The 20,518-nt window shown below is 42.5% G+C and overlaps 1 protein-coding gene across 1 annotated transcript in view; it reads right to left on the bottom strand.

Moving 5' to 3' along the window:
- The window catches only part of LOC111968220 (zinc transporter ZIP11-like), a 159,195-nt gene that overhangs the window by 135,854 nt on the left and 2,823 nt on the right, over window positions 1–20,518 (bottom strand). The window contains exons 2-3 of the mRNA XM_070444637.1: window positions 19,920–19,958; window positions 12,593–12,739 (exon numbers count right to left, since the gene is read on the bottom strand). Coding sequence (XP_070300738.1) covers window positions 12,593–12,739; window positions 19,920–19,958 — 186 coding nt within the window. The remainder of the gene's footprint in view (window positions 1–12,592; window positions 12,740–19,919; window positions 19,959–20,518) is intronic.

The following is a 20,518-nucleotide window of genomic DNA, read 5'->3' as shown; positions in this document are numbered from 1 at the left end:
GAAAATCATTTTGGACCAAAACCTAAAACATGTTTRAGAAATGTTTGCACTTTATTGAAAATGAAATAGAGAAATCTAATTTACATAAGTATTCACACCCCTGAGTCAATACTTTGTTGAAGCACCGTTGGCTGTCATTCCAGCATTGAGTCGTGATGGGCATGTCTGTATCAGCTTTGCACATCTGGATTTGCTCCCATTCTTCCTTGCATATTTTCTCAASCTCTGTTACTGTAGATGGGGAGTGGCAGTGAACAGCAATCTTGAAGTCTTTACACATATTTTCAATGGGATTCAAGTCTGAGCCACTCAAGGACTTTCTCATTCTTGTTATGAAGCCATTCCAGCATTGCATTGGCTATATGTGTAACGGCGTCCTCTCCTCTTCATCCGAAGAGGAGGAGCAGGGATCGAACCAAAATGCAGCGTTTCTTGTAGACATAATATTTATTAAACAAAACGGAAAAACACTTACACAACTACAAAACAACAAGAAGTAGACAAACCTGAACGTAAGAACTTACATGTAACGAAGAACGCACGAACAGGAAAATGACTACACAAAACGACGAACGAAACGAACAGTCCCGTATGGTGCAAACAACACAAGACACAGGAGACAACCACCCACGACAAACAATGTGACAACACCTACCTTAAATTGATTCTCAATCAGAGGAGATGAAAACCACCTGCCTCTAATTGAGAACCATATTAGTTACCCATAAACCAACATAGAAACAGAAAACATAGACTGCCACCCAAACTCACGTCCTGACCACTAACACATCACAAAACTAACAGAAAACAGGTCAGGAACGTGACAATATGCTTTGGTCATTGTCCTGTTGGACGTTAATCTTCGCCCCAGTCTAAGGCATTTGTACTCTGAAGTAGCTTCTCATCAAGGATTTGTATGTATTTGGCTCCATTCATTGTTCCCTCTTTCTTCAACAGTCTCCCAGTCCCTGCCACTGAAAAGCATCCCCATAGCATGATGCTGCCACCACTAGGGATGCACGATATATCAGTGAAGATATCGGAATCGGCTGATATTAGCTAAAAATGCCAACATCGACCCGATGTCTAGTTTAACGCCGATGTGCAAAACCGATATCAAAGCTGACATGCATACCTATATAACGTAGGTACATGACGTAATGACACCACGTAAGATTTTGCACTACACGTGCAGAACAGTATTCCTAACCTAGCCCACAATGTCTGTTGTGTGGATCAAGCAGCCAACAAGTCGAACAGTCATTTGAAAGAGTAAGAAGATTTCAGCGAGACGACTCTAYGGCGAAATCCATTAAAGCCAAGATAATGGAATTCATTGCKCTTGACAATCAACRGTTCTCTGTCGTAGGTGATGTTGGCTTTCACCGACTGGTCGAACACTGGTACACACTACCAAGTGCGCTACTTTTCAGATGTTGCTCTACCGCAGTTACACAGTAATAGCGTCACTGCTAATAGCTTCACGACTGACATTTGAACCAGCAATATCAACCCCATGAGCATGCTGAGTCTGACAGCACAGTGGGTCATCGAGGATTTCGATACAGAGGCAAGTTGTATTTCARGCTCATGAATGTGCTGGTTGTCATACCGCTGCTGCCATTTCAATGGCATATAAGAACATGTTTGAAACTTGGAAACATGAACACTCTAGCTAGCTCCATTCAAACAACTGACTCGAGAAATAAGCTCAGCAACTGCACCTGCAGCAGAGGTGATATCCTCTGTCATGGCAACAAAACTGAGTCTCTACAGCAAAACTGCAGACAACAAAACTGCAGACACAGGCTGTGAACAAGCGATTCGGTGGCATTCTCTCTTTACTGTTTTCGCCACCATGCTCGATGCCATGTACAAGGACTGCTACTTCGATGCAGACAAGAAACGGATGCAGCTGGACAAGATGGAAACGGACACAGCGACAGTGCGCACCGAGGAAGAGAGGCCATGGACAGACAGAGCTGAAACTTGACACAATGAAATCCTGGTTGAGAATGAAACGACTGAACAAATGAACAACGAAACATCACAGCAAGTAAGTGAAAGAAATAGGGTTTGATTATGTGTTACTGGTAATGTGGACATACGTAAATGCCAACAAAATAATTTTTGGTTCAGTGGTGTGTGTGTGTGTGTGTCCTTTATTTAACTAGGCAAGTCAGTTAGGAACAAATTCTTATTTACAATGATGGCCTACCCCAGCCAAACCCGGACGACGKTGGGCCAATTGTGRGCTGCCCTATAGGTTACTTCSAATTACGGCCGGAAGTGATACAGCCTGGATTCGAACCAGGGATTGRGGTGACGCCTCTTGCACTGAAATGCAGTGCCTTAACACACACACGGACGCAGCGGTCTAACTATTTAACTGTAGTAGAATGCTTAAAAGGCCGCAAAAATTTTAAATATCGGTTATCATTATCGGTTTTTTGGCAAGGAAAATATTGAATATCGGTAGCGGCCAAAAATGTAATATCGTTGCATCACGAGCCATCACCATGCTTCACGGTAGGGATGGTGTTCGACGGGAAATTTTCTCCAGACATGAAGCTTTGCATTCAGGCCAAATAGCAACATTTTTGTCTCATCAGACCACAGAATATTTTGCCTTATGCTCTCAGTCTTTCACGTGCCTTTTTGCAAACTTCAGGCGTGCCGTCATGTGCCTTCCGGCTGGCCACTGCCATACAGCCCAGATTGGTGAAGTGCTGTAGAGACTCATCCAAGAAATGCAGTACTTCTGTCTGAGTGGTCAATGGCTTCTTGGTCCTTCTTGCCCGGTTGCGCAGTTTGGTTGGACGGTCACCTCCATGCAGAGTCTGGGAAGTTCCATATTTTTCGCATTTCCCAATGATGGAGACCACTGTTCTCAGGGGAAACGTTCAACAGTCTAGACATTGTTTGATACCCTTCCCCCTCTTCACAATTCTACATTGGAGAGCTACAGAAGGTTCCTTGGACTTCATGGCATAGTTTCAGCTCTGACATGCACTGTCAACTGTGGAACCTTATATAGACAGGTGTGTTTCTTTCTAAATGATGTCCAAACTATTCAATTGGCCATTTTGGACTCCAATCAAGCTGTAGTGACATCTCAAGGATGATCAAAGGAAATTGGATGCACCTGAGCTCAAAAGGGGTGTGAACACTTACCTAAATGAGATATTTCTACAGTGCATCTGGAAAGTATTCAGACCCCTTGACTTTTTCTAAATTTTGCTACGTTACAGCCTTATTCTAAAATTGATTTCAAAAAATGTTTGCATCAATCTACACACAATACCACATAATGACAAAGCAAAAATATGATTTTTAGACATTTTTGCAAAAACATATTTTTGCAAATATGACATTTACATAAATATTTAGACCCTTGACTCAGTACTTTGTTGAAGCACCTTTGGCAGTGATTACAGCTTCGAGTCTTCTTGGGTATGACGCTACAAGCTTGGCACACCTGTATTTGGGGAGTTTCTCCCATTCTTCTCTGCAGATCCTCTGAAGCTCTGTCAGGTTTGATGAGAAGCCTAAGCTACATCTCATAGCTGTAGTATGAACTCAGACCTGGCTGATCTGTTAAGTTCAAAATTCTGTGGAATTCATAACATTGTTGGACAGGTTTTTAACGCTTTTTGTTATTTGTACCCATAGTGCCAGTTATTTTTATCTACAGCTGAAGTCGTAAGTTTACATTCACCTAAGCCAAATACATTTAAACTCAGTTTTCCACAATTCCAGTAATTCCTCTAATTTAGAATGCGCCTGTGGGTGTACACGCAGAACATTAATAAAAGGGAGTAGGCCTACCTACTTAAACATTGGGAGCATTAATAGCTGTATTTTACAGCCAAAACGTTTTCAGTGTGAACTTAAACGATTAAAACCAGATATAAGATATGTAGGAAAAGATAATGGCGCTATATATTTGCAACAATATCATATTTTAGAACAAAAAAAATCACAAAAATTAAAACTAGACAGTCAGGGAGAATCTAAAATTCAAAAAATGTAAGATTTCTTTATATAATGTCAGATTGCTTATGCTGTGTTTTTACGCATGGCAAAATGTGTAGAATTGAATTAAAATAGCAACTTTTTGTCTCTGCGAGCCGTTCAAATCTCCGGTCGGAGACGCGCCATTGCCCATGCCCAATACATTTAGACTTGCAGTGAGGCAAGAATAAATACTGGAAATTCAAACGAGAACTTGACCAATTATCAACAGATACCAAGTAGAAAGTACAAGACTCTTTCTAAAAGGCGACAAATTCAAATGTCACCAGGCATAAGTTACACCCCACTAGTTGTGGAGTCTTAAAGGCAAATTAGCATAATTGCTAGCCACAAGAGAGAAGAGGGGAACAGAGTCCAGTTCCAGGGAAATCTGATTGGGTGTGACAAGGAGAGAGGGGAGGTTAATGAGGTGTTCCTCTCCTCCTTTCAAACATACATTGTCTGACATGCATTTTTTAAGACACCCCTGCCTCTACGTTAGATGGGTGTGTTATTAGCCATCGGGAAGTACAGGGAAAGTCAAAAGTGGAAAGCACTGCTTCCATCAATGTAATTGTCTGCATCATTTCCAATCCCCCATATTTTGGGGGTAAATATATATATATATATCCATATACAGTTGAAGTCGGAAGTTTACATACACCTTAGCCAAATACATTTAAACTCAGTTTTTCAAATTTCCTGACATTTAACCCCAGTAAAAATCCCATGTTTTAGGTCAGTTAGGATTACCACTTTATTTTAAGAATGTGAAATGTCAGAATAAATAGTAGAGAGAATTATTTATTTCATCACATTCACAGTGTGTCAGAAGTTTACATACACTCAATTAGTATTTGGTAGCATTGCCTTTAAATTGTTTAACTTGGATCAAACGTTACGGGTAGCCATCCACAAGATTCCCACAATAAGTTGGGTGAATTTGGCCCATTCCCCCGACAGAGCTGGTGTAACTGAGTCAGGTTTGTAGGCCTCCTTGCTCACACACGCTTTTCCAGTTCTGCCCCCAAATTTTCTATGAGATGAGGTCAGGGCTTTGTGATGGCCACTCCAATACCTTGACTTTGTTGTCCTTAAGCCATTTTGCCACAACTTTGTAAGTATGCTTGGGGTCATTGTCCATTTGGAAGACCCATTTGAGACCAAGCTTCAACTTCCTGACTGATGTCTTAAGAGGTTGCTTCACTATATCCACATCATTTTCCTGCATCATGCTGCCATCTATTTTGTGAAGTGCACCTGTCCCTCCTGCAGCAAAGCACCCCCACAACATGATGCAGCCACCCCTGTGCTTCACGGTTGGGATTGGAGTTCTTCGGCTTGCAAGCCTCCCCTTTTCCCTCCAAACATAAAGATGGTCATTATGGCCAAACAGTTCTATTTTTTGTTTCATCAGACCAGAGGACATTTCTCCAAAAAGTATGATATTTGTCCCCATGTGCGGTTGCAAACCGTAGTTTGGATTTTTAATGGCAGTTTTGGGCAGTGACTTCTTCCTTGCTGAGCGGTCTTTCAGGTTATGTCATTATAGGACTTGCTTTACTGTGGATATAGATACTTTGTACCCGTTTCCTCCAGCATCTTCACAAGGTCCTTTGCTGTTGTTCTGGATTGATTTGCACTTTCCCACCAAAGTCGTTCATCTCTAGGAGATGGTATAATGGCTGCGTGGTCCCATGGTGTTATACTTGCGTACTATTGTTTGTACAGATGAACGTGGTACCTTCAGGTGTTTGAAAATTGCTCCTAAGGATGAACCAGACTTGAGGTCTACAATTTTTTTCTGAGGTCTTGGCTGATTTCTTTTTGATTTTCCCATGATGTCAAGCAAAGAGGCACTGAGTTTGAAGGAAGGCTTTGAAATACATCCACAAGTACACCTCCAATTGACTAAAAATTATGTCAATTAGCCTATCAGAAGCTTCTAACGCCATGAAATCATTTTCTGGAACTGTTCAAGCTGTTTAAAGGCAGTCAACTTAGTGTATGTAAACTTCTGACCCACTGGAATTTTGATAGATGTAATTATAAGGGAAATAATCTGTCTGTAAACAATTGTTGGAAAAATTACTTGTGTCATGCACAAAGTAGATGTCCTAACCGACTTGCCAAAACTATAGTTTGTTAACAGAGAAATTTGTGGAGTGGTTGAAAAACGAGTTTTAATGACTACAACCTAAGTGTATGTAAACTTCCGACTTCAACTGTATATAAAAAAAATAAAGTATATTCTAAATATATATATATATATATACATAAAACATTCATACATATACACATATATGCACCACACTTTTTTGTTGTTGAATATACCTTTAAAATTCCCTGCAAACCCTACCACCCCTCCCCCAATTGGAATAAACTAATTAACAATAACACCTTAGGCTTCTACCTTCAGATTATACATACTATACATATGCATATACATCTCCAGTAGGCTAATCTTTTTGAGTGTGAACTGTATTACTGCACTGTATTGTGTTATAATATAATACATCAATAAAATCAATTTAGCCTCAATAAATAATGAAACATGTTCAATTTGGTTTAAATAATGCAAAAAACAAAGTGTTGGAGAAGAAAGTAAAAGTGCAATATGTGCCATGTAAGAAAGCTAACGTTTAAGTTCCTTGCTCAGAACATGAGAACATATGAAAGCTGGTGGTTCCTTTTAACATGAGTCTTCAATATTCCCAGGTAAGAAGTTTTAGGTTGTAGTTATTATAGGACTATTTCTCTCTATCCATTTGTATTTCATTAACCTCTTGACTATTGGATGTCTTCTTATAGGCACTTTAGTTTACCTTGCCAGTGTAACAGTAGAGCTTCCATCCCTCTCCTCGCTCCTACCTGGGCTCGAACCAGGAACACAACGACAACAGCCACACCTCGAAGCAGCGTTACCCCATCGCTCCACAAAACGTCACTCGCTCTGAGACTTGGAGTGGTTGTTCCCTTGCTCTGCAAGTGACGTTTGAAACGCTATTAGCGCACCCCGCTAACTAACTAGCCATTTCACATCGGTTTACCCGAGCCTAATCTCGGGAGTTGATAGGCTTGAAGTCATAAACAGCTGCTGGCAAACGCACAAAGTGCTGTTTGCAATGAATGCTTACGAGCCTGCTGCTGCCTACCATCGCTCAGTCAGACTGCTCTTATCAAATCATAGACTTAGTTATAACATGATAACACACAGAAATACGAGCCTTAGGTCATTAATATGGTCGAATCCGGAAACTATCATCTCGAAAAACAAGACGTTTATTCTTTCAGTGAAATATGGAACCGTTACGTATTTTATCTAACGGGGGCATCCATAAGTCTAAATATGCCTGTTACATTGCACAACACTTCAATGTTATGTCATAATTACGTAAAATTCTGGCAAATTAGGCGGCCCAAACTGTTGCATATACACTGACTCTGCGTGCAATGAACGCAAGAGAAGTGACACAATTCACCTGGTTAATATTGCATGCTAACCTGGATTTCTTTTAGCTAAATATGCAGGTTTAAAAAGATATACAGTGGGGAGAACAGTATTTGATACACTGCCGATTTTGCAGGTTTTCCTACTTACAAAGCATGTAGAGGTCTGTAATTTTTATCATAGGTACACTTCAACTGTGAGAGACGGAATCAAAACAAAAATCCAGAAAATCACATTGTATGATTTTTAATAATTGATATTTGCATTTTATTGCATGACATAAGTATTTGATCACCTACCAACCAGTAAGAATTCCGGCTCTCACAGACCTGTTAGTTTTTTTTTAAGAAGCCCTCCTGTTCTCCACTCATTACCTGTATTAACTGCACCTGTTTGAACTCGTTACCTGTATAAAAAGACACCTGTCCACACACTCAATCAAACAGATTCCAACCTCTCCACAATGGCCAAGACCAGAGAGCTGTGTAAGGACATCCGGGATAAAATTGTAGACCTGCACAAGGCTGGGATGGGCTACAGGACAATAGGCAAGCAGCTTGGTGAGAAGGAAACAACCTGTTGGCGCAATTATTAGAAAATGGAAGAAGTTCAAGATGACGGTCAATCACCCTCGGTCTGGGGCTCCATGCAAGATTTCACCTCGTGGGCATCAATGATCATGAGGAAGGTGAGGGATCAGCCCAGAACTACACGGCAGGACCTGGTCAATGACCTGAAGAGAGCTGGGACCACAGTCTCAAAGAAAACCATTAGTAACACACTACGCCGTCATGGAATAAATCCTGCAGCGCACGCAAGGTTCCCCTGCTTAAGCCAGTGCATGTCCAGGCCTGTCTGAAGTTTGCCAATGACCATCTGGATGATCCAGAGGAGGAATGGGAGAAGGTCATGTCGTCTGATGAGACAAAAATAGAGCTTTTTGGTCTAACTCCACTCGCCGTGTTTGGAGGAAGAAGAAGTATGAGTACAACCCCAAGAACGTCATCCCAACCGTGAAGCATGGAGGTGGAAACATCATTCTTTGGGGATGCTTTTCTGCAAAGGGACAGGACGACTGCACCGTATTGAGGGGAGGATGGATGGGGCCATGTATCGCGAGATCTTGGCCAACACCTCCTTCCCTCAGTAAGAGCATTGAAGATGGGTCGTGGCTGGGTCTTCCAGCATGACAACGACACGAAGCACACAGCCATTGGCAACTAAGGAGTGGCTCCGTAAGAAGCATCTCAAGGTCCTGGAGTGGCCTAGCCAGTCTCCAGACCTGAACCCATAGAAAATCTTTGGAGGGAGCTGAAAGTCCGTATTGCCCAGCGACAGCCCCGAAACCTGAAGGATCTGGAGAAGATCTGTAGGAAGGAGTGGGCCAAAATCGTATGATCTCTGTAATTGCAAACAAAGGTTTCTGTACCAAATATTAAGTTCTGCTTTTCTGATGTATCAAATACTTATGTCATGCAATAAAATGCAAATTAATTACTTAAAAATCATACAATGTGATTTTCTGGATTTTTGTTTTAGATTCCGTCTCTCATAGTTGAAGTGTACCTATGATAAAAATTACAGACCTCTACATGCTTTGTAAGTAGGAAAACCTGCAAAATCGGCAGTGTATCAAATACTTGTTCTCCCCACTGTACTTCTGTGTATTGATTTTAAGAAAGGCATTTATGTTTATGGTTAGGTACACATTGGAGCAACGATACGCACCGCATCGATTATATGCAAGCGGACACGCTAGATAAACTAGTAATATTATTTTTAATATATTATTTTTTTACACCTTTATTTAATCTTTATTTAACTAGGCAAGTCAGTTAAGAACATATGGCCTAGGAACAGTGGGTTAACTGCCTTGTTCAGGGGCAGAAGACAGATTTGTACCTTGTCAGCGTCGGGGATTCGATCTAGCAACCGGTTACTGGCCCAACGCTCTAACCACTAGGCTACCTGCCGCCCCAAATGGACTTGGTATTTTACCAAATAGGGCTATCTTCTGTATACCAACCCCACCTTGTTACAACACAACTGATTGGCTCAAACGCATTACGGAATAAATTCCACAACTTTAACAAGGCACACCTGTTAATTGAAATGCATTCCAGGTGACTACCTCATGAAGCTGGTTGAGAGAATGCCAAGAGTGTGCAAAGCTGTCATCAAGGCAAAGGGTGSCTACTTTGAAGAATCTTACATTTTGATTTGTTTAACACCTTCTTGGGTATTACATGATTCCATATGTGTTATTTAATAGTTGTGATGTCTTCACTATTATTCTATAATGTAGAAAATAGTACAAATAAAGAAAAACCCTGGAATGACGAGCTGTGTCTTAACTTTTCACTGGTACTGTATTAATATGGGCCGCTTTCAGCCCTTTCCTGGGTAGCTTATGAAAAAGAGTAAACAAAGCAAGTGAAAAAAATATACATTCAGCAGTTCATTTATTAGTTGGTGTGTGTAAGTGTGTGTGTGCTGCGGGGTTGAAGCTACAAACCCATAGGCTTGGCTCTCTCCTCATCTTTTGCGAGGGAGGGTGCTAACTGATCTTCAGGTCCTGGACCTCTCTGTCATTAGTCGACTCGACCAGTATTAAACAAAACCCTTGAAGCTATTTTCTTGTTGTTGTAACAACTGCTGGTAGAACTATTTTTGTTCATTTTTTAGATCCCTCACCTTTGATAGAGAGACACTACTGTCCTCAATGGTACCCCCGCCAGTGTTGGTCTTTGTCATGAAAGCAACGTAGGTTACGCTGTTACTCCTCGCAGTTCCAGACAGGGCAGGTCGCAGGGAAGATTGAAAACAACAACCAACAGCAGGGATCTAGACAACCACAAGCCCATGACAATCCGCAGTCCCAGCCACAACGGCTAACTGCGATGCAGGCTGCGTTCAAGCCCTCAAGAAAACCCTGCTAGCTTGATAGGCAGCTAGCTAGCGGCTAGGCTAGCTGATACGCCAAACCCCTCCTCAGACCCGGCTTTGGTTGGCAGCATCTCTTTGGCACATGACATGGAGTAGGTTAGCTAAAGAAATTGGTACCCAGGCTACTGGTAAGTTGGTTTAGATGTAAATTCTCCTTTGAAATAATGACCAGAGAAAGTGTTGCAAGGGAAAAGAGGGATTCCTTGGTCTGTAGGTGTAGTGATGGGCATTAATCAAAAGCTGTGGTATAAATATTCTGAAAGTGAACACTGACAGTGATCAACAGGGTACTATAGTAAATCTGGGCCACAATGACTTGGACTAAACATTCTAACCATTCATTTTAAAGAGACAGGCACCCGAGAGATGCCAAACATGGAAGACGTCATCTGTGTGAGGGGGCCGAACCTGCATTGTTACACTTGGCCCTTGGCTGTGTGCCACAGGAAGCTACGGATGGGAGCTAATGTTATCTCCCATGATGCAACACTCCCATTGCGTGGGTCAACATCCTGTTACCCGACTTGTACCTTGTGCATAGCTGTGGCTGCCATGGATACCACCAGAGGTGTGGTAATTAGTGTGCTTATTACACAGATGTGTGTATCATACAAAATGCTAATATCATACAAAATCCAGTCAACACAACTGCCTGGATAGGTTAGTCAAATCAAGAAGGATGTTCTTTTAGAAAGAAGAGGACAGCAGAGGTGAGCAGATCAAGGCAGAGGAGAGCAAATGTGCAAGACAGGTAGTATAGAAAAGACAAGAAAAAGATATAGAGGCCTAAAGTGTTTGACCAGGTCCAGTTAAGTCAGTATCATCTCCCTGACAAAGCCTTTGCTCCCACATACGGAGATACAGTTCATGGTCCTATGACACTTAATCCTGCAACAGCTTGCTCCACAGTCACCCAACCACCTGACGTTTGTTTTCCCTTATCCTAGAAACGCTGCTGGCGCACAAAAGACCGGGACTGGGGAAACAGTAGTGTTGATAGGGAAGAGAAAGGGAGAGAGAGATCGATGCAGATACAGAYATTTCCAGGAACAGGGCAGCCTCATCACCAGGTTGAGGGGGGTCAGAATGGGGGTTGACGGACTCGGGAGCTGCTGCCGCTAGGCTGGCACTGRCTCCACCACCGTGCTGCACTCCCCCTCTCTCCTGCTATCATTCAGGGCCCAGTGTTTGCCCAGGAGCCAGTAAAAGTGACACCAGCAGCTGTCCAAACAGCCRGGTCCGACCCCCCAGAGGGGCACCCCAGCCCACAGCCAAGACTCCTGCATCTCCCCCCCGATTCCACTCTGCTCTGTCCTCCCACTGTCATCACTGGGGAAACCAGGGGAGAGGGGCAGGAGATGTAGTGGGAGAGAGAGAGAGATGGAGGAGAGGAGGAGCGAGAGGAGGAAGAGYATGGTGGGGACAACCGTAATGACTTGTGTTAAAGCCTGTTATCGCTGTGAAAGGATGTATGTAGGGTGTTAGGATGATGTTTAAGGAATAGCCTACTTGTCAGTTTAGCTGACAGTACATCAATTGACCACCAACTGCAAATGTAACCTAAACCAAGATTGGCCTCATTGCACCATCCTACTTACCTTTTTGATACATTTACCAGTGATGGTCCACTGCGCTAGTACAGACTGGAAACCACTGTATGTAACAATATCATATAACCTAATTTGCCATCTAAATGGGAGCATCTGCTGCCATGTAAAAATAGGTTGTTGATGCGACTTAGTGAAGCAGAAAACCTTTAATAGGAGCGATTATACTTAATGGCCTTCAAACCCCTCTCTCACGTCACTACTGTCAATAATAACAAATGACTTAAATGTAAATGTAAATGTAAACAAGGCCAGCATATAAGTGTGGCTTATAACTCACCCTCCAACCCTCATCCTGTCCTGATTTCTTTTCCCGCCTTTACCTAATTTCCAACAGGTAGACCTACCTTTTATTTGTCAAGCACTTTAAATTGTWAATTGCATTTGMTGTAAGAAATGTGCTATATGAATAAAGCTTCATTGATTGATTGATATTACCTGTGGTGTATGGGCAAACAATGTATAGAGGCCAACCTCTTAGGCTATTGTGTTTGACATGGCATGACAGAGTGGTATGTACTGTATGTYTGAATTAGGTTCATGTCCGGGAGGCTGCAGCACCAGCAGGACTCACCAGAGCAGGCATCATGAGGTCAGCCAGGTAGACGAAGGCCGCGCCCAGGGCAAAGCCCACCGCCACGGGAACGAACGCAAATGAGCCATACTTTCCCGAATCCTCTGCCGGCGCCAGCAACGACCAATAGAACGCCGCCAACATCGCCTGAGGACGAGGCAAAAAAAGTAACAGTTAGCGGGCATTATTATTTGCTGTGTGCAGTCGGCTTCTGCTCGGAGTGGGGAAGTTCAGATGGCCGCAAAATAAAATTAAAAAAAAAAAACTAACAGAGAAAGTCCTCGGGGGATCTCACTCTTTTGGAATGGGACTGTTGTGCAATGATAAAGGTGACCCSCATTCCCTCAGCAACATTTGGCATGAATTTTATGCAGTAACACAAATAACGAAAAGGGACAGAGGACAGAAAATAAACACTGCCTCCAAAACTCAAATAGGCCTGAAGAAATCTTGCTAAAGAGATACAGCTCTCCAAGTTGTATCTGCAACTGTGAGTTAGTGAAAGGTTTCCGTCGAGTGATGAATTTTGAGTGGACAGTAAGACCTTAGCTAGAGATGTCTCTGTTTACYCATGGACATTTTGATTTCACTTGTACACACACGCAACTAACACACAAACACACAACCTCTGGAATACGTCACAAACACATCGCTATAGGCCCTGGCACTTTCCTCATTCCTCCTGATCCAGCAGGGAGTGTGAGTGTGTGTAAGGGCTCTACAGTGCTACCATTTTGGTCGCATACACTCCTAAATATTTTACTGTGCTACTTGGAATTTTAATTTGGGAGCATTGTGCTCCAAAATGTATTGTAAGCAATGTCAGCACAGAGCCCTGTGTGTGTGTGTGTGTGTGTGTGTACTGTTCAGTTCACAAAGCCCCACAACATCCAACAACGCACTACTTCCCAATAGCTTGATCAAAGACATTCATTCCACCTTTTACTAGGGAAGAGCTAGCCTTGTTGACGCGACCCACAAGACCACACAGCAAGGAAGACCTGTGACTAGCTGGTCTGYAAAGGAGGCCATTTGTTAATGCAATAGTCACTCAGAAATTAAGCGGATGCATTGATTGGTTCTCTCAAATGTTTTTTCTTCCTGGGGTGTTGAGACCTCTCCTTGTTTGGATTTGAAAATTCAACAGATGTAATGGAAGGGGCCGGTGCTCGGGGGATGCATGTGGATATGACTGTGGGTGTTTGAGTGAGAAAGACACGGAGGAGAACCAACCAGCAAAAGCKCAGTCCACTTCATTATCAACGCATCGTGCCGACAGTATGAAAATAGCCTTTCAAGACTCTGAAGTCAGGACCGGAGGACCACGAGTTTGGAATCAGCCATACTAGGGGCGAGCAYAGAAATAATAAGAGGCAAAGGCTGCTGACAGGAGTGTGTTGCTTGTGAGTTCCTGTCTCAGTGGTGGCATTATGCCGGCTTACTCTGGGAACATAAGCAATAGCTGAGGATAGAACTCATGGCAAGAACAGGATTGGTCACCAGCCGAATCTCTTCGGGCAATGGGTTTAGACATGGTTCTGAGTCATCAACATTACTTATTCCTTCATAGTACCTCCGGTACCGGAAGGGGGCACATGTCATCTGATGCAGCACTCCATCACTCTCCTTTTTGGTAAAATAGCCCTTACACAGCCTGGAGGTGTGTTTGGTCATTGTCCTGTTGAAAAACAAATGATATATATACACATACTGAACAGAAATATYAATGCAACATGCAACAATTCAACCATTTACTGAGTTATAGTTCATATAAGGAAATCAGTCAATTGAAATGAATTCATTAGGCCCTAATCTATGGATTTAACATGACTGGGCAGGGGCACAGCCACTCAGAATCCGTTTTTTCCCACGAAAGGGCATTATTACAGACAGAATATCTCCTCAGTTTCATCAGCTGTCCGGGTGCGGTGGTCCTCTGTGTACTCAGCYAGCGAGAGAGAGGAGCGAGAGAGAGAGGAGGAAGAGGGCTTTGGCACTGGGAGAGATGGATGTGTTAATTAGCTACAGGTAACGAGCGTGCCAAGTTGCTTATTTATTCAGGTGTCAAGAATGGCATGCCCTTCTTTCAGGAGAAACGGTGCTTCTGAAGCTTCTGCATCAGACACCAGAAATGGAGCTGTCAATAGAATGCAAAACATTCCTTTGAATAAGAAACTTGTACAATAACAAAATGAGATAGAAAAGATAGGTAAGTGTGAACCATAGTGACGGAAGAACTMAGGTTTATGTTCATTTCTTTCTTCACACAAGGTTGAAATTGAATCACTGATGATCTTACTGGATACAATAGCCGATGTTTCAATCCTTCATCGGGTGCAAATTGGAATTTGAAATGAAGGAAGTTATTCGTAGTGGCTTCACATGATTGGATTCTTGTATGAAAGAGTTTCTTACAATGCGTTCGCATTTCACTTGAGTGTATATGATATTACGTATACATTATACATATACATACAGTGGGGAGAACAAGTATTTGATACACTGCCGGATTTTGCAGGTTTTTCCTACTTACAAAGCATGTAGAGGGTCTGAATGCAAATGAATTACTTAAAAATCATACAATGTGATTTCTGGATTTTTGTTTTAGATTCCGTCTCTCACAGTTGAAGGTACCTATGATAATATGTTACAGTCCGTCTACAGCTTTGCTAATGTATGGAAATCAATCATCAATATTTTATCGATTGTTTATGACACATCGTACATGATATAGATGCCTCGGCACGTATAATAAATTGATGTTATGATAACGACCAGCACAGATAGTAACATAACAGTGGGAGAACAAGTATTTGATACACTGCCCGATTTTTGCAGTCTATTCTACCAAAGCATGTAGAGGTCTGTAATTATTATCATAGGTACACTTCAACTATGAGAGACGGAATCTAAAACAAAAATCCAGAAAATCACATTGTATGATTTTTAAGTAATTAATTTGCATTTTATTGCATGACATAAGTATTTGATACATCAGAAAAGCAGAACTTAATATTTGGTACAGAAACCTTTGTTGCAATTACAAAGATCATACGTTTCCTGTAGTTCTTGACTAGGTTTGCACACACTGCAGCAGGGATTTTGGCCCACTCCTCCCTACAGATCTTCTCCAGATCCTTCAGGTTTCGGGGCTGTCGCTGGGCAATACGGACTTTCAGCTCCCTCCAAAGATTTTCTATTGGGTTCAGGTCTGGAGACTGGCTAGGCCACTCCAGGACCTTAGATGCTTCTTACGGAGCCACTCCTTAGTTGCCATGGCTGTGTGCTTCGTGTCGTTGTCATGCTGGAAGACCCAGCCACGACCCATCTTCAATGCTCTTACTGAGGGAAGAGGTTGTTGGCCAAGATCTCGCGATACATGGCCCCATCCATCTCCCCTCAATACGGTGCAGTCGTCCTGTCCCCTTTGCAGAAAAGCATCCCCAAAGAATGATGTTTCCACCTCCATGCTTCACGGTTGGGATGGTGTTCTTGGGGTTGTACTCATACTTCTTTCTTCCTCCAAACACGGCGAGTGGAGTTAGACCAAAAAGCTCTATTTTGTCTCATCAGACCACATGACTTCTCCCATTCCTCCTCTGGATCATCCAGATGGTCATTGGCAAACTTCAGACAGGCCTGGACATGCACTGGCTTAAGCAGGGGGACCTTGCGTGCGCTGCAGGATTTTAATCCATGACGGCGTAGTGTGTTACTAATGTTTTCTTTGAGACTGTGGTCCCAGCTCTCTTCAGGTCATTGACCAGGTCCTGCCGTGTAGTTCTGGGCTGATCCCTCACCTTCCTCATGATCATTGATGCCCCACGAGGTGAAATTGCATGGAGCCCCAGACCGAGGGTGATTGACCGTCATCTTGAACTTCTTCCATTTTCTAATAATTGCGCCAACAGTTGTTTCCTTCTCCACCAAGCTGCTGCCTATTGTCCTGTTAGCCCATCCAGCCTTGTGCAGGTCTACAATTTTATCCCTTGATGTCCTTACACAGCGTCTCTGGTCTTGGCCATTGTGGAGAGGTTGGAATCTGTTTGATTGGGTGTGGACAGGTGTCTTTATACAGGTAACGAGTTCAAACAGGTGCAGTAATACAGGTAATGAGTGGAGAACAGGAGGGCTTCTTAAAGAAAACTAACAGTCTGTGAGAGCCGGAATTCTTACTGGTTGGTAGTGATCAAATACTTTATGTCATGCAATAAAATGCAAATTAATTATTTAAAAAATCATACAATGTGATTTTCTGGATTTTGTTTTAGATTCCGTCTCTCACAGTTGAAGTGTACCTATGATAAAAATTACAGACCTCTACATGCTTTGTAAGTAGAAAACCTGCAAAATCGGCAGTGTATCAAATACTTGTTCTCCCCACTGTACATACACACATATATATATACATATATACAATATACACACATATAAACAGACAATATATATACATACACATACACACATATATATATATATACACTGCTCAAAAAAATAAAGGGAACACTTAACAACACAATGTAACTCCAAATCAATCACACTTCTGTGAAATCAAACGTCCACTTAGGAAGCAACATGATGACAATACATTTCACATGCGTTGTGCAAATGGAATAGACAAAAGGTGGAAATTAGCAAGACACCCCCAATAAAGGAGTGATTCTGCAGGGTGACCACAGACCACTTCTCAGTTCCTATGCTTCCTGGCTGATGTTTTGGTCACTTTTGAATGCTGGCGGTGCTCTCACTCTAGTGGTAGCATGAGACGGAGTCTACAACCCACACAAGTGGCTCAGGTAGTGCAGCTCATCCAGGATGGCACATCAATGCGAGCTGTGGCAAGAAAGTTTGCTGTGTCTGTCAGCGTAGTGTCCAGAGCATGGAGACGCTACCAGGAGACAGGCCATACATCAGGAGATGTGGAGGAGCCGTAGGAGGGCAACAACCCAGCGCAGGACCGCTACCTCTGCCTTTGTGCAAGGAGGAGCACTGCCAGAGCCCTGCAAAATGACCTCCAGCAGGCCACAAATGTGCATGTGTCAGCATATGGTCTCACAAGGGCTCTGAGGATCTCATCTCCGGTACCTAATGGCAGTCAGGCTACCTCTGGCGAGCACATGGAGGGCTGTGCGCCCCACAAAGAAATACCACCCACACCATGACTGACCCACCGCCAAACCGGTCATGCTGGAGGATGTTGCAGGCAGGCAACGTTCTCCACGGCGTCTCCAGACTCTGTCACGTCTGTCACATGTGCTCATGTGCTCAGTGTGAACCTGCTTTCATCTGTGAAGAGCACAGGGCGCCAGTGGCGAATTTGCCAGTGGCGAGTTCTCTGGCAAATGCCAAACGTCCTGCACGGTGTTGGGCTGTAAGCACAACCCCCCACTGTGGACGTCGGCCCTCATACCACCCTCGTGGAGTCTGTTTCTGACCGTTTGAGCAGACACATGCACATTTGTGACCTGCTGGAGGTCATTTTGAGTTGTTCACTTTCATTAAATAAGATGAACAATTACCACGCTGCGCATTTGTCCTCCGATCCTTCTAACTTCTCCTCCTCAGACGAGGAGGAAGACGACAGCCGTTACAATTACACTTCTTTTTTATTATACCAGCCTCTCTGGTATTATTTCTACTGTATTTATTGTTGTTTACACTGTTCCAAACTGTCAGAAAAATTATATTTATAATAACCCTCCTTTTCCTTGATCTCCTTCTTATTGTTATTATTACGATCATCATTATAATAATAAGTAATGTCATTATCATTGGTAGGCTTAGTTTAACAACCTTGTATAATTATCATCAAGCTGTAGGCCTAAGAGCGCATCCTGTTTAGTTTAAACACTGTATCTTACTTAGGCCTATATTTCTATACTTATATWGGCTACAGTATCAATCAATCATTTATTTGTTCACGTCATCACACAGCATGAGTCATTCATGATTTGTAATACAAACAAGCACTTTGGTTAAAATAAAATAACAAAGCGACCATTGAATAATTAGCGTAAACAKTWAATAGCCCTAAACCGTTCCATTTCAAAAATTGCATTCACGAAGGAATGCGACTGTTTTTAGTCTTTGCTGTAATAAAGGCTTACAACAGARTCACTGGTACGCTTATCATTTATTTAGTGTTGTTTACATTGTCCCAAACGATTAATTATAAATATAACAGTACCTGTTTGGCACACATAATATGCACGCAGCGCTTGCTCCTTATTTGATTTTTCTAGATCTCCAGTATTTTCCACAACTAGTCAAATGTATTCCATACATCTGACTTCCCCTTTACCTCCTGAGAAACCAGTAAACATTCCCACGTTTTGAGTCTATTTGTCACGTCCTCTGTATCCATTTCGCTGTCACGTGTTACGGTTTTCGGCGTTTGTTTTACCCAATTTATTGATGCGATTATGATATGCTATAGGTCAWGCCCTATTGGTCACATGTCACGTAAAGAGAGCAAGGGTTGAGGGAATAGGGAATGTTTTTCCTAAACATAACTGACTGAAATGTTGTTGCATCCTCAGCAATACGGGCAGCTCGATACACACTGTTAATGTTCTGTGGTCATTGCTGAAGCAGGGAGGAGAGAGAGATAACGGGTGCTAGTCAAAGGCACTTGCTGTCTTTATTTWTTTTTTTACACAGTGCAGCAAGTCAGTCCTGGCACAAGCAAATAAATTGCGCTCGGACTCTCTCTAGACATTTGAGCGTCTTAATTATTTCATCAAACAGTTCGCTTGAAGCATCAGACAAGCTCAGCGCATATAGTAGATTAGACTAAAACACATAGGYTGTGTCTATATATGGAGAAATACATGATTGGTCAACAGAACAGAGATATTGGTAAGTCGGGGACAGCCCTATACTAAGGTGAGTCTTCTATTATCGTTTGTTGAGGTGAGCAATAATACCTTATTCATCTATTCCTCTTCTTTCATTCTAGGAGACAGTGGGATGTATAGCCTTACTCAGATGTATTATTGAGATCGAGAATGATATAATAACTGTCAGGAAGGCAGCAATGCTTCTGACAAACTTCCCAGAAAGTTACACTTCTTCTTATGAGACAGTAGGGAATACTTTGGAAAAGTCTTACCCATCCTTTGACTTTGAGTCCACCACAACAACTGAAAAGACTGTCACATCTGACATCTGCTTGTATTCACATATTAGATAGCAGGGCAATCCTGGATTGGGTAAAGGTGGGTGGACAGGTGTGTGTGAGTGAGAGAAACAGCTCTCGTCCTGCCGAACTGTAGGATTGTATTGGCATTTTTGTGTGTGTGACTGGTTCAAAAGCATATTTTCTTACCCCAGCTGCAAAGCCCAGACTTCCATCCAAGATCCGCATCTAATGGGGGGGGGGGGGGGGGGGGGACTATCAATCAATTTTATCAGGGGTTGGAAGGGTTCAGGAAACAGAACCCAAAACTGGAAAACTAAATTATTCGAGAAACATAATCAGAACTGGGAGAAAGTAATCTATACTGTTCGTAAACAGAATCGTTATTTTAATCTTTTCACGTGTGAATTCCAAATAACGGTCACCCCAGCGTGAGTTTTTTTATGCGTGTGATGTCAGAATGCCTCACTGTTCCAAATGTGATTGTTATTCAACAGGACAGTTAACCCGCGCTGCTCTCAACCAAGGGCAGCTGCTTGCTAATTATCTATAGGCTATGTTCAACTTGTCAATTTTTTAAATTATTTTCTAACCATTTTTATTTTCAACACAATTTGAATTGAGGTGTGTTCCGCCTCGCCCATTAATTCACTAGCAATGCTCTGCACACACAAGCTTGTTAGCTAGGTAGTAACGTTAGCTCTGGTCCAATGTTAAACCAACTGTCAGAATTCAAGACATTCAAAGTTCTTCCATAGAAGCCACTCTTCCGTAGGTATAATTCTGTG

Source organism: Salvelinus sp. IW2-2015, linkage group LG8 (assembly GCF_002910315.2).
Source record: "Salvelinus sp. IW2-2015 linkage group LG8, ASM291031v2, whole genome shotgun sequence".
Classification (NCBI taxonomy): Eukaryota; Metazoa; Chordata; class Actinopteri; order Salmoniformes; family Salmonidae; genus Salvelinus; species Salvelinus sp. IW2-2015.
The sequence above is the reverse complement of the archived record's forward strand: the minus strand, read 5'-3'. Positions and strand labels throughout refer to the sequence as shown.